This window comes from Bubalus kerabau, chromosome 7, assembly GCF_029407905.1.
Source record: "Bubalus kerabau isolate K-KA32 ecotype Philippines breed swamp buffalo chromosome 7, PCC_UOA_SB_1v2, whole genome shotgun sequence".
NCBI classification, from domain to species: domain Eukaryota; kingdom Metazoa; phylum Chordata; class Mammalia; order Artiodactyla; family Bovidae; genus Bubalus; species Bubalus kerabau.
The window spans coordinates 89,853,152-89,868,001 of record NC_073630.1 but is presented as its reverse complement, the minus strand read 5'-3'; the positions used below and the strand labels follow the sequence as shown (position 1 = coordinate 89,868,001).

At 33.5% G+C, this 14,850-nt stretch overlaps 1 protein-coding gene and 1 long non-coding RNA gene across 2 annotated transcripts in view; one reads left to right on the top strand and one right to left on the bottom strand.

Annotated features, from left to right (window-relative positions):
- The window catches only part of LOC129657949 (uncharacterized), a 60,713-nt gene extending 53,886 nt beyond the window's left edge, over nt 1-6,827 (top strand). The window contains exon 3 of the long non-coding RNA XR_008717180.1: nt 6,804-6,827. This is a non-coding gene — a long non-coding RNA (uncharacterized LOC129657949). The remainder of the gene's footprint in view (nt 1-6,803) is intronic.
- On the bottom strand, nt 2,585-13,712 carry CSN3 (casein kappa). The gene is made up of 4 exons (XM_055588734.1): nt 13,626-13,712; nt 11,123-11,184; nt 5,182-5,214; nt 2,585-3,067 (listed from the first exon to the last, which is right to left on the bottom strand). Exons 2-4 carry the CDS (start codon nt 11,177-11,179, stop codon nt 2,585-2,587), a joined length of 573 nt encoding a protein of 190 aa, XP_055444709.1. The 5' UTR covers nt 11,180-11,184; nt 13,626-13,712.
- Nucleotides 13,713-14,850: the final 1,138 nt, after the last annotated feature.

Sequence of the window (14,850 nt, the reverse complement as noted above, 5' to 3'; positions counted from 1 at the left end):
ATATACACAATGGAGTATTACTCAGCCATTAAAAAGAATACATTTGAATCAGTTCTAATGAGGTGGATGAAACTGGAGCCTATTATACAGAGTGAAGTAAGCCAGAAAGAAAAACACCAATACAGTGTACTAATGCATATATATGAAATTTAGAAAGATGGTAATGATAACCCTGTGTGCGAGACAGCAAAAGAGACACTGATGTATAGAACAGTCTTTTGGACTCTGTGGGAGAGAGAGAGGGTGGGATGATTTGGGAGAATTGCATTTAAACATGTATAATATCATATAAGAAACGAATCGCCAGTCCAGGTTCAATGCAGGATACAGGATGCTTGGGGTGGTGCACTGGGATGACCCAGAGGGATGGTATGGGGAGGGAGGAGGGAGGGGGGTTCAGGATGGGGAACACATGTATGCCCGTGGCAGATTCATGTTGATGTGTGGCAGAACCAATACAATATTGTAAAGTAATGAACCTCCAATTAAAATAAATAAAAAAAGAAAAGAGATCCATTGCATTTGATTAGCTTTATTATGCAGGAATCAAAAAACTAAATGTGGCATAAATGCAAAATGTAAGAGGAGACGAGAAAGGAGCCGAATCTGTGAAAATCATATTCTCTGTTCACTGAAGGCAGACAACTGGCCAAAGGAAAGTTTGAAGTAGTCATTTGGTTTCAGCTAGACCTATAAAAATGACAATTTAGAGATTTAGTTCACAGTGTGCTAACAGTTCTCATGATATGTATTTTATTTAGCTTCCGTGATTTGCTTCATGTCTGTATCCAAGGAGTTTATCTAAGTAAATATATAAATTTAAATATTTAAATTCACCACATAGTGAACTGATACAATTGTCTTCATCTAATATTCACAGAAAGACACAGTCCTATACATTCTTTTTTATAAGTGATCTTATACTGTGTGGTTTTAACTTAGGAATCTAGGTTCTTGAGTTTTGAACAAATGTTAACTATTGAGATAATGATTATTTTATTAAAAAATCATGTAATAATGTATTTCATATCAATAAAATAGATAGTTGCATACTCAATTACTTGTTTTCATTTTGTGTCCATTAATTTTTTCATTTTCTTTTTGAAATTTTAATGAGTCAAAGATTTATCAGTTTATTATCTTCTCTTTCTTACCAGATGTCCTATTAAACACAATCTCAGTAATAAAATTTACACATATGCTGATCTTGGAAAATTAGAGTATGTTTTCTGTTTTTATTTTTATTTTTTAAACAAATAGCCCATATGGAAATAGCAGACGTACTAATTAAGCCTTACTATCTGAAATCAAGCAGGTTTGATTTGGTTTCCAGTTTTGAACTTTCAGCGGTAGCAATTTGCATCCATAGCTTTCATTTGTGGATTCAAGATGGTAATATAATCCATTCCATATGGCTGCTACAGGATTAAACTGAGATTGTTATGTATTTTTGATAATTTAGTAAGGACTTGATATTTTAGTTGAAAGTAAATTTTAATATTTACTAATTATACTTCATCTTTTCTAGAGCATTATATTTCACAGATTGATTGTTTTTTACATCTCATTCACAATATGCTTTCTCATTTGAATCTCATAGCAACCAAAATTTTGGGAAAATGAGAGTGATGACTCTTTAGAGAGAGTAATGAATTGCTTAAAGTCACACAACAGAAGAACCAGCCTTCTCTGATCTAATGCTATTACCATTATATCATGCTGAGTTCATTTTAGACCAAAAATCATGTAGACACTGTGATGAAAGTATTTGTTGCCTAGACCTTCAAAATGTTGTCACTTTCTTCCTAAATTATTTCACGATCTTTAGTTATTTTCTATCTTATTGATCTTTCTGTTTAACTTCTTCATATGTTTTCAATTATTTTGGACTCTGCCATTATCCATTGATCCAAATAATAAATAGACATATTTTACATTATATTTAAAGTTCTGAAAGTTTCCTTTTAATAAGTAGGTGCTTCTCAAGTTAAAAATTAGAATTTTTCTGTGGGATTACCTTACAATAGGAGAAATTTGGGCGCCTAACCTTATACATCCTTTCAGAAGTGATGCCTGAGATAAAATGCTATGAGTGAAACATTGTTTCCTTTCATTCTATTCTTACCAAAAGTAGAGTAAAACAACACTGGTATACAATTAAAATGTATTTAAACTCATATCCTATATGATTTTTTTCTAAGCAAACATATTTTTGAGATAAGAAAAATCATGAGTTGACACTGTATTTTACTGTCTTTGTGTGTGAACAGGAGTAAAATAAAACTAATAGATTCAAGGAGTATACCAATTGTTGAAAAAGGTTTAATAATAAAATCTGCAATTTTTATTCATTTTGTAAAATATTTTAAAACTTTCTTGTTGGGAAAGAATCTAGTATATACACGATAAAGAACAAGTAAATGTAAGTTATAATTAGCCCATTTTGCCTTCTCTGTAACAGATTTAATTTATCCATCTATGCTAGTTTAGATGTTATGATTTTATTAATAAGTCCATGAATCTTGGCTATTATTCATTTTGCTTATTTACCTGTGTTGTCTTCTTTGATGTCTCCTTAGAGTTTTTAGACGACGGTTGAAGTAACTTGGGCTGTGTTGGTCTCAGGTACACTCTCAATAACGTCTGAGGAAGCTTCTAGAGTAGCTACAGTGTTCTCTATTGCTTCGGTGGTAGGTGTACTTGTAGGCTCAACACTAACAATGGTATTGATGGTAGGGATTTCTGTTTTATCCTGATTTTTCTTTGGTGGAATGGCCATAAATGATAAATGTGGGTGTGGGTGACGTGTCATGGTAGTTGGCTGGGCTTGGCAGGACTTGGCAGGCACAGTATTTGGCAAAACTTGCCATTGAAGAATTTGGGCAGGTGACCTAACTGCAGCTGGCTTTGCATAATATGGGTATGGCAGAAATTGATTATTAATTAGTGCAACTGGTTTCTGTTGGTAGTAATTGAGTCCATAACTAGGATACCTACTCAGCACATACTGAATTGGGATATATTTGGCTATTTTGTCATTGAAGAATCTTTCCTCTTTCTCACAGCGCTGTAAAAAGAATAAATTATGCAGAATGATATTATTTCTTGCCTGGAGAATCCCAGGGACTGGGGAGCCTAGTGGGCTGCCGTCAATGGGGTCGCAAGAGTCAGACAGGACTGAAGCGACTTAGCAGCAGCAGCAGCAGCAGAGTGAAGAGATACTTTAAATCAGAATTTTTTGAAACAAATTGTTACAGTATTTGATGTTAAGAAAGTACAACATTTGGAATAGTGAACCCATAAACCATATTATTTTATAAAATATGGATTTGTACGTCTTCCTTCTACTTCTTGATTTTCAGCAAATATTAAAAATAACATTAGTTTCAAAAAAATTAGATGAGATAGCTCATAATATAAACCACTTTGCCCAGAGCTTGGCATATATAAAAAGTGCTCAGTAAATGTTGCACTTTATAAGTACCACAGCTAGACCAGTTTCATAGAGAGCTTTGACATACAGTACACAAGCATACTACACACAAAGAAAAAAACTGTATATTTCTTTCCATATATATGAGTATGTATATGTATATATATATATATATTTATTCTTACCACATGTTTGTAACTGTTTTTTATTTTATTTATCTAGGGATTAGACTAAGGGTGCATTTTATCCAAACTAATTCTAGCAAAATAGTAAAAATAATGTGATGTGGATTCCTGGGTTTATATGTTGGGGTTTTTTTTCTGCTTAGTTTTATCCGTTAAAGATCAGTTAGGAAATTTTCCATCTTTATTTGCCACAGTTCTATCAATTAGGTGCAGTCATAAAATACATTAATTAGATGCAGTTAACTATATACAATTATATTATATACTGATATATTAATATTGTATATTATATAATCATCTAATATTATAAATTATATTATACATTATATTATATATTATATGTAATGATGTGATGTGATGTGGATTCTTGGGTTTATATATTTTTATATAATTTATAAAATTTTATAATATATATTATATATAAATATCATAATATTTATATATTATATATTCAGTTTTCAGTTCAGTTGCTCAGTCGTGTCCGACTCTTTGCAACCCCATGAACTGCAGCACGCTAGGCCACCCTGTCCATCACCAATTCCTGGAGTCCACCCAAACCCATGTCCATTGAGTCCATGATGCCATCCAACCATCTCATCCTCTGTCGTCCCCTTCTCCTCCTGCCCTCAATCTTTCTTAGCATCAGGGTCTTTTCAAATGAGTCAGCTCTTCGCATCAGGTGGCCAAAGTAATAGAACTAGTCAATTATTAATATATAATATATATTATATATAATTATATAATAATATAATATATATTCCACATCACATCACATCATGTGATATATTGTGATATAATGTGATATATATCATATATATAATGTATATCATTATATATGTATAATGATGTATATCACATATATAATGATATATATCACATTATATCACATATTATATGATAAATATAATATATATATTCCACATCACATCACCTCATGTGATATAATGTGATATATATCACATCATGTGATATAGATAATATTATATTATCATTAACTAATTATAATAATTGATTAGTTCTAATAATTAATTAATATTAATTAGGTGCAGTTATAAAATATAAAATCATTAGATCTTTCCTTATGAATAGAAACAAATTAATGAAATTATACCTCAAAGCAAGGCTTTCTCATTAAAGGAGACGTATTTAAAGGTATTCATTCAAACAAACTGGGGGAATGAATACAATTGTATGAGAAGCATCAGAAGATGTTTCAGAGAGGGATCATTCCCCATTTCTTAAAAAGTAGACAGAAGAAATATTAAGCTTTGCTTTTGTTTTCATTGTTTTCCCAGTATTAAATTCTGAAAAGGTTTTCTCATGTTGCTAAATACTCATGAAAATCAACACGACTTGGCCTGTAAAGTGATACCAAGATTTTAGATAAACATTGATGTTGATTCATATGAGTGGTTGCTAAAATGATTATTTTTACAAAGATTATTCAATTATTTTATGTAGTTTAAATATTTACTTAGTCTTTAGATAGAAGGCATTTTAATATCATTAAACTTTGCAGAATTTTATTCTTTGGATTCATATCTCTACTGGAAACAAACTTACTATTAGTTGTTCTTGGTTTTGCTCCTGGGCACCCTGCAGAGATTCAGAGAAAGAATCAGAAACAAGAAGTTAGAAGAAAAAAAGCATGATAGAGTCTAGTTTTTGTGATTTTAAAATATCTTTTATAAAAAAGATAAAACATGTTTTTCTTGCTTTTATTTTAGTATTGTAAAATATTATAAAGCACTTTTCTAGGTTATCTATAGTCTGTGATGGAGAAGGCAATGGCACCCCACTCCAGTACTCTTGCCTGGAAAATCCCATGGATGGAGGAGCCTGGTGGGCTGCAGTCCATGGGGTCGCTAAGTGTTGGACACAACGGAGCGAATTCACTTTCACTTTTCACTTTCATGCATTGGAGAAGGAAATGGCAACCCACTCCAGTGTTCTTGCCTGGAGAATCCCAGAGACGGGAGAGCCTGGTGGGCTGCCGTTTATGGAGTCGCATAGAGTCAGACACGACTGAAGTGACTTAGCAGATAGTCTGTGAAACCCTCAAGAAATGACAGATACATGCTAACTTAAATAGCAATAATGAGCCCCATGGTTAAGTTCTTAAAAATCACTATTTAGGGAGAAAAATTCAAGATTGAAAAGAATATGATCATTTGATCTCTGTACCAACAGCTATATATGATATTGCTTAAATGAAGAACATGAACAACCTATATTCAATTTGTATTGAATATATATTGCTAAAAATAAGAGGAGAATTTAGCATATTTTTCTGTTTCTGCTCTCCTAAGATGATTTATGAGGTTTTCTTTTTTTAAATATAAGTTTATTTATTTTAATTAGAGGCTAATTAGTTTACAATATTGTATTGGTTTTGCCATACATCATCATGAATCTGCCACGGGTGTACACGTGTTCCCCATCCTGGATCCCCCTCCCTCCTCCCTCCCCGTATCATCCATCTGGGTTGTCCCAGTGCTTGATTAAAAAATTGCCTCTAGCATAAAACTGGTATATAAATGTTATATAAATAATAGCATTTAAAAAATTATCATGTATTTATAGTACTTTTCTTAGTTCTGGATTGTAACATGCATAGGAAATCAGGAGTGAGAAAGTAGTTTCCAGGCATATCTATATGAAGCTTTAAAACTTACAAAAGGTGAGTTCATAATAGTAAATAGTTTTAAGATGACAGTTTTAGTTTAAGACTTTTCACACATATCCCTGGGATATAAAAGATCCTATAAACCTTTAGGAAGTTGTTGGTATAGGATATCAGAGATTTAAAAAAATAAAATAAAATACAGGGTGTGTTAAGACAGGGACTTATTTACCTCTAAATTTATTAAGTCATTAGTTTAAAATTTAAAAAGTTATATTAATATTGAAAGTTTGCCTACACTAAAAAATCCTGAAAATTTAGATATAGATTTGAATATAATATCAGTCTATATGCATTATGTATTCCTGGTATATGTTCATTTTAGGATCTTGTATCTTAAATTTTTTAAAGACATATGATCTCATATCATTTTTCCATCACCTCAGTTTTCATACTTGCATATTCAAAGTTGAAAAACAATCAATGGTTATGTCATGAAATGTTTGTTCTTTATTGTTAACTTTTAAAGGTTTATCAAAAAATGTTTTTATTATAAATACAGGCATGGATAACATCTGGATAGATATCAATGGACTTTTAAAATGACCTATGAACTGTAGCCCACGAGGCTCCCCTGTCCATGGAATTCTCCAGGTAAGATACTTGAGTGGGTAGCCATTCCCTTCTCCGGGGAAATCTTCCCAATCCAATGATGAAAACTAGGTCTCCTGCATGCAGGCATATTGTTTACTGTCTGAGACACCAGGAAAGCCCAGATGTCAATGGCCTTTTAAATAGTTTTCAGTGATTTCTTAAAACAGTCTTTCAAAAATATGATTTTGGGGGGAAAATTCTTTGACAGAAATTATTATACTGCTGTACAGTAAAGATACACCAATTTATAATGCCATCAATAGACTATAAGATTGTGCAGTTCATCTTGTAATTGCTAGTAATAAATATTATCTTAGCTATTTATATTTTGGAGAGAAGGAATACATTTAGCACATAAAAGATGCTACAACATTGCTGTATTGCTGCTGCTGCTGCTAAGTCGCTTCAGTCGTGTCTGGCTCTGTGCGACCCCAGAGACGGCAGCCCACCAGGCTTCCCCGTCCCTGGGATTCTCCAGGCAAGACCACTGGAGTGGGTTGCCATTTCCTTCTCCAATGCATGAAAATGAAAAGTGAAAGTGAAGTCGCTCAGGTTGTCTACTTGAAAGTTACACAGTCATGTCTGACTCCTAGCGACCCCATGGACTGCAGTCTACCAGGCTCCTCAGTCCATGGGATCTTCCAGGCAAGAGTACTGGAATGGGGTGCCATTGCCTTCTCCAACTGCTATATTAAGTTGTATGATTTTGATTGGGTAAGTAAGATTGTATAATAAGATTGGATGGTAAAAATCTATATAAACTTTCATTCTTCTTTTGAATTATTTGTTTATATCCATGGGGCTTGTAGCTTTGTGAAGACAGGAAGGAGAGTTTGGGGCTAGCACTGGCTCAAATAGTTCAAGAAGATGTTTTCAGAGGTCAAGCAGTTGTGAATCACTTTCTGATTTAAACTTTAACCTCTATCCCTCAAGAGAAAGCCCGAGTTCTAAATATGCAGGTGGCCACAATAAAATAAAATTTCAAAAAAGAAAGGAAGAAATGTGAAGGTCATAGTAATTCAAATTTTTAAAAAAAGATTCTAAGAATTTACCAAATAGAATTATTTAAGAGATATTAACTTGAAAGCAAAACTAAATTTAATAATAAATGAATTATGAAACAAGGACTAGTGCTGTTCCAAATTTTACAATTTAGGAGGAGGTCATCAATTCAGTTCAGTTACTCAGTCATATCAGATCTTTGCAATCCCATGGACTGCAGCACGCCAGGCTTCCCTGTTCATCACCAACTCCTGGAGCTTATTTAAACTCACGTCCAGAGTCGGTAATGCCATCCAACCATCTCATCCTCTGTCGTTCCCTTCTCCTCCTGCCTTTAATCTTTCCCAGAATCAGGGTCTTTTCCAATGAGTCGGTTCTTCGCATCAGATGACCGAAGTAGTGGAGCTTCAGCTTCAGAATCTGTCCTTCCAGTGAATATTCAGGACTGATTTCCTTTAGGACAGACTGGTTGGATCTCCTTACAGTCCAAGGGATTATCAAGAGTCTTCTCCAACACCACAGTTCAAAAGCATCAATTCTTCAGTGCTCAGCTTTCTTTATAGTCCAACTCTCACATCCATACATGACTACTGGAAAAGCCATAGCTTTGACCAGACATATCTTGGTTGGCAAAATAATGTCTCTGCTTTTTAATATGCTATCTAGGTTGGTCATAGCTTTTCTTCCAAGGAGCAAGCATCTTTTAATTTCATGGCTGCAGTCACCATCTGCAGTGATTTTGGAGCCCCCCAAAATAAAGTCTGTCACTGTTTCCATTGTTTCCTCATCTATTTGCCATGAAGTGAGGGGACCGGATGCCATGATCTTCGTTTTCTGAATGTTGAGTTTTAAGCCAACTTTTTCACTCTCTTCTTTCACTTTCATGAAGAGGCTCTTTAGTTCTTCTTCACTTTCTGCCATAAGGGTGGTGTCATCTGCATATCTGAGGCTATTGATATTTCTCCTGGCAATCTTGACTCCAACTTGTGCTTCATCCAGCCCAGTATTTCTCATGATGTACTGTGTGTATAAGTTAATAAGCAGGGTGACAATATACAGCCTTGATGTACTCCTTTCCTGATTTGAAACCAGTCTGTTGTTCCATGCCCAGTTCTATCTGCTGCTTCTTGACCTGCATACAGATTTTTCAGGATGCAGGTCAGGTGGTCTGGTATTCCCATCTCTTTATGAATTTTCCAGTTTGTTGTAGAGTAGAAGTAGTTTGTTACAGAGTAGAAGGACTTCTGCTCATCTTTTGCAAGAACTCCAAAATTTCAACTCACTGCTGAACAACCATCGACAGAAGAATGTTGGATCCCACAGAGGAAAGAAGCCTCATGTCCAAGGGCAAAGGAGAAGCCCCAGCAAGATGGTAGAAGGGTGAAATAGCATTTAGAATCAAACCCTATACCTGCCAGAGATGCTTGGAGGGCTCAAATAAACCTGGTATGCACCAGGACCCAGAGACCCCACAGAGACTGAGCCAGAACTTTGTTTGAATGTCTCCTGTGGAGGTACAGGTCAGCAGTTGACTGCTGCAGGGCAGGAGCTCTGGGTGCAGTAGACCTGGGTATGGCATAAGCCCTCTTAGAAGAGGTCACCATTAACCCCACCATAGAGCCTCTAGAACTTACACAGGACTGAGGAAACAGACTCTTGGAGGGCACAAACAAAAGCTTGTGTGCACCAGGACCCAAGAGAAAGAAGCAGTGACCCCACAAGAGACTGAACCAGACTTGCCCATAAGTGTCCAGGAGTCTCTGGCAGAGGCATTGGTCAGAGGTGGCCTGCTGCAGGCTGGGGGCACTGAGTGCAGCAGTGTTTGCATGGGACCTTTTAAAGGAGGTCGCCAGACATTATCTTCATCACCTCCACCATAATTTGGCTTCAGGTCAAACAACAGGGAGGGAACACAGCCCTGCCCATCAACAGAAAATTGGATTAAAGATTTACTGAGGATGGCCCTGCCCATCAAAACAAGAGAAGGTCATACAGCATCAGATATTAAAAATTTAAATGTGTTTATTTTTAGTTGGAGGATAATTGCTTTACAATATTGTGTTGGTTTCTGCCATATATTAATATGAATCAGCCATTGGTATGTTATGTCCCCTCCGCCTTGAACCTCCCTTCCACCTTCCACCCCATCCTACCCCTCTAGGTTGTCACAGAGCCCTAGGTTTGAGCTCCCTGCATTATACAGCAAATTTCCACTGGCTATCTAATTTTACACATGGTAATGTATGATGTTTTTAATTAAATTCCTATCTCACACAAACTCCAGTCTATTTAGAGACTAAATTCTTAAAATATTAGGATGTTGTTTAAGTTTTTCTTTTTTCTTTTTACCAATTTCAAATAACTTGATATGTATGCTTAACATTCAAATATATTGTAACTTTTGTTATAATCTTCATATTTTGTCAACTCCCTCTCAGGGATTGTATCCATAAATAACTCTATGATTTTCAGGCATTACACTCTGTAATTACATGTAATATGAAAAAGGTTTGGGATTTTTTTCTTTTAATTTTTTTGACTAGTTTTCCTCATTGTTTTGGCTATTGGTCTGTTTTATTTTCATGTTCATTTGGGGATCCCAGGCACTTATTTGCCAACAGTAAGAACAGGAAAATAAACATCTGATGCTTTCAGATGTTTGCCTAAAAATCAAAGAGGTGTTTATGGATATAGTCCCTGAGAGGGAGTTGACACAATGGAAATATTATAACAAAAGTTACAATACATTTAAATATTAAAAGTACATGTCAAGTTATTTGAAATTGGTAAAAAAGCTTATACAAGCTCCTAATATTTTAAGGATTTAGTTTTGAAACAAATTGGAGTTTGCATGAAATAGGAATTTAACTAAAAACATTTCTGATCTTCATCTATGGTTTATATATTTATTTTTTGTGAATTATTTTAAGTACATATTATAATTTAAAAATATTTTCAGGATTTTTCCCCCAAAATGTATTTTCTCCATCATATGAGAATTTTAAAGGTTTTCTCTAGACGATAGAGTGTGATTTCTTTATTCCTAGAAACCAGAAGAATATCCAGAAGAATATGACTTTAATAAGAAAAATAAATGTAAAAATAAATTACTTATGCAGCTATTTTGTTCTATAAAATATAACTGTATTTAGAAATTTACACAATTAAAGCCCTTCAATAAATTAAAAAAATTTGATACAAACTGATTAGATGAAATTAACTCACCAAAAATGGCAGGGTTAATGCCAGGATAGTCACAACTAGGAAAAAACTCTTCATCATTGTACCTAAAATTAAATTAAAAACATTAGATTAACAGAATCTGTTGCTGATAATTTAGGAGTGACTTGGAGCAATGTTTTCTTTGATTTAAGAGTGGGAAAAGCCAGATTGAGGGGGAGATATAGCCAATGTGAAAAATCTATTTTATTAAAAGCTTTAGAAAAACAAAATGGTAGGAAATATATGAATCTAATTTTTGGTTATGTTACTGAATGAGTCATTACAAGGTTGATCCTGTATTCATTTCATATGTACCAAGAATGTAGTAGGAACAAAGCTCTGTGTGTCAGTGTTGAGATTATTAAGGTGAATTGGTCAAGTAACATAAATTTTAGGAAGAGTTGCAATGTACACAAATCACTGTTAGATAAAAGAGAGTAGAAAGTGTCACAAAAGTGCTGTTCTACAGATAGAAGTGTTCAGTTAAGAAACCAATAAATTATTTCTGTAGGACATAGCATATAGGTGGGACTTGCCCATGCAGAGATTAATAGTGAGGAACTTCAAGGAAAAAAGAGAACTCTTTAGGAATATCCATGGGCATTTGAATGGAGGGAAGGGAAAGACAAAGTTGGATAGAAAGTTTAGGGCAAAGAAAGATGAGGCATTAAATGCCAGGCTAAAGAATTAGATAGCTTTCCTAACATTAGTTGAGTGGCTTCAGATAAGAAACTGAGGTGACTACACATTCCTTTGGAGGACTGATCTCCATCTTGGGCTCTATTCTCTACTTTGAATAAGTATTTCCCTTTATCTGGCCCTAGTATTTTTCTTGCCTATAAATAAAAGTTTGAACTGAAATGTCTGAAATTCTCTAATTCTGTGATTGATCTAATAGGAATATTTAAAGAGATTGGGCAGAGTATCCTGAAACTGCATTTTTCATAATCTGCTTCTCCAGTAATCATAAGTTATATAATTAGCTTGATCAATTTAATGAAAAAATGTTAGATATGTCAATTACAGTTTTCTGGATGAAATATTTGAAGAAATAAATTAACCTTATCTTTCTAAAGACTCAAGTATAGGGTAGTAATACCTATTTATTTGATTTTAAAAGCTAAATTGTCTTTTTAGAAAGATACATATAACATTTTAGATTTTTAAAATATTAATAAATTTTGCATTTATGAATTAAATACTACATCTTGTTACAGCCATTGTTATCATCATACTTGTATAGACTTGAAACCTGCAAACTGAGTTTTATAGACTAGGGTCACAGACTTAGAAGTTCAGGCTTGATAAAGAGTGTACACCAGACTCAATTCACTTTTGATTTCCAGGTAAGAATGATTAGAAAGGCTGTCTACTAAACTGACTTCAGAACCTCTGATGGAATATCACTGAATGGAAAAGAACTTAACGTGAGTTCAAATTTGAGCAACCTACAGCATTGATTGTTTCCCCAAATTTCATTGAATAGAATGGAGCTCCTTATGAATTCTTTGCTTGCCAGTGAAATTTTTCTTAGTTGAAATGGATTTAATATATAGCATTGTGTTAATTTAATGTGTCTAACATGTTTATTTAATGTATTTGTGTATTGTAATTTGATTGCAATTGTACTGATAATTAACAACTCTGTCATGTCACATAATTATCATTTCTTTTTTGTGGTTGGAATAATTAATATCTAGTCTCTTAGCAAGATTGATGATTACAATACAGTACAGTGAATATAGAAAAAATATTGTACAATAATCACTGGCTACCTTTTAAGATTGTAGTCTGAACAATATTTCTATGGTGAATCATGGAATTTTTTATAATTCATGCAAAATGATATCACAAACACTCATACAAAAACATCTTGTAAAACGGTAGTAGTTATTCCCTTTTTAGCATAAACAGAAACCAGAGAAATAAGACTATTCTTTACTTATCAGTTATTTAAAACAGGAAGTACTTGAATTTGCCTTCATAACTTGGCAATCCAGAAAAATTTGTGAAACAGAACTATTCAGCTTTCAGTAAGGATGTATAAGTCCCGTTATTTTTTAAAGTTGTATACTATGACAAATGAAATTATAACCTTTAGACAGAAATAAAATTTTGAAATTAATTAAGGGATCAATCTGGATTATCCTGTACTTTCATCTTCCTAAAAAGTTAGCCCTCCACATTTGTCTGTAGGAATAGATTCACTGTCTTGAACATACTTTCTTTTTTTTTTTTTAAGAATCTACATTGTCATCAGTACTTTAGCAAGTATCAAATCTTGACTTTAACCCAAAGTGAAGTTAAAAATAAATTTCATCATAACATTACACAAAATCTAAGTTTTAGATTAGAAACTAATATCATAATGATGACAAAGGATATTCAAGCTTAACAATAAAAGCCAAAAGGAAGAAAATGTTCTTCTAAAATAACTTTGGTGGTGTAATAATTACAGTCTGCTGTGAAGAAGAATTATTCTCTTTGAATGTTTTAATGTGATTACCTTTCCTTGTGACCGTCAGCTCTTGCTTGGCAGTAGGTTCAGTTGGCCTTTCCACTGTAAGGAACACCCAAGGTAAATAACCAGAGACTAATTAAAGGGTGTTAGTGTCTTGCGTCATGATTTATCTTCCTTTTACATTGCACCAATAGGAAGATGACAGAAAGGAAAGATCTGACGATAGCAGGGCCATCTTTACATCAGTCTCGGTTAATGGAATGCGGAGGAGGAAATAGAGTTGTCATTCATAAGATTTGAAAACAGATTATTCACACTTTTTTAAGACTGAACTTTTATGTTTATGAAAAGATATAGAGGATTTTTAAGAATATTAATTGCATTTTAATCAACTAATTCCACCTATTTGAATTTAAAGCTATTATTAAATGAAAAGTAGCTAGCCATAGCACTTTTACATTTCAAATGTTTCTTATTATTTCAAGAACCTGGGTATGAAGTAATTCTACGTATATTATGGGCTGTGGTTGGTCGTCCTCTTTCTAGAATTACAGCCATCAGTATTTAACAATTAGAAAACTGATCATCTTTTATATGCCCAAGAATAATTTATGTTAAATCCAAATATGAAATATTAATCAATATAAAGTAGGGATCCATTTTCATTTTATTCTTCAGTAAATTCATCATATAAACACCTGTTTGTTGATTGATTAGTTTCTTATGAATCAAGTTGCACATAGATTTTTTTTTTTAAATTTCTGAAGGAATCTCCATAATGTTCTCCATAGTGGCTCTACCAGTTTACATTGCCACCAACAGTGTAGGAGGATTCCCCTTTCTTCACATCTTCTTCAGCATTTATTGCTTGCACTTAGATTTGTAAATTTCAATAATATATGTGAATCATTCTGGATGTACAAAATTAAATAACTAAATTCAGAATAATTGTTCTGTTTCAAAGATGGCTTATTCTGACTTACAAAATATATATCTTAAAGCCACCAATATGGGGGGTATTTTGGTAAAATACCGCTAACCAAATAATTTTCCTAGATAATTAAGGAAAGAATATCTGCTTTTGCTTACATTTCTCCACAGAAAAGTGTTAACTGTGATTTCATTTTTTCCATGAAGTCCTGACCAGATTGTGGTATTTACAGGAATCGATGTAGGACTGCCAGGATACAAACAAGAATTAATAATAGCATTGTGTTGTATTCCTCTTTTTCTTAGAAGTATTTCATGTCTTGGAATGTTCAGAGTGATG

Excerpts from the sequence above, each read along its gene's own strand:
- CSN3 (XM_055588734.1), bottom strand. The coding sequence starts at position 11,179 with ATGATGAAGAGTTTTTTCCTAGTTGTGACTATCCTGGCATTAACCCTG. Across the intron at positions 5,215-11,122 it reads CATTAACCCTGCCATTTTTG|GGTGCCCAGGAGCAAAACCA; the intron begins GTGAGTTAATTT and ends GAATCTCTGCAG. Across the intron at positions 3,068-5,181 it reads AAAACCAAGAACAACTAATA|CGCTGTGAGAAAGAGGAAAG; the intron begins GTAAGTTTGTTT and ends TTCTTTTTACAG.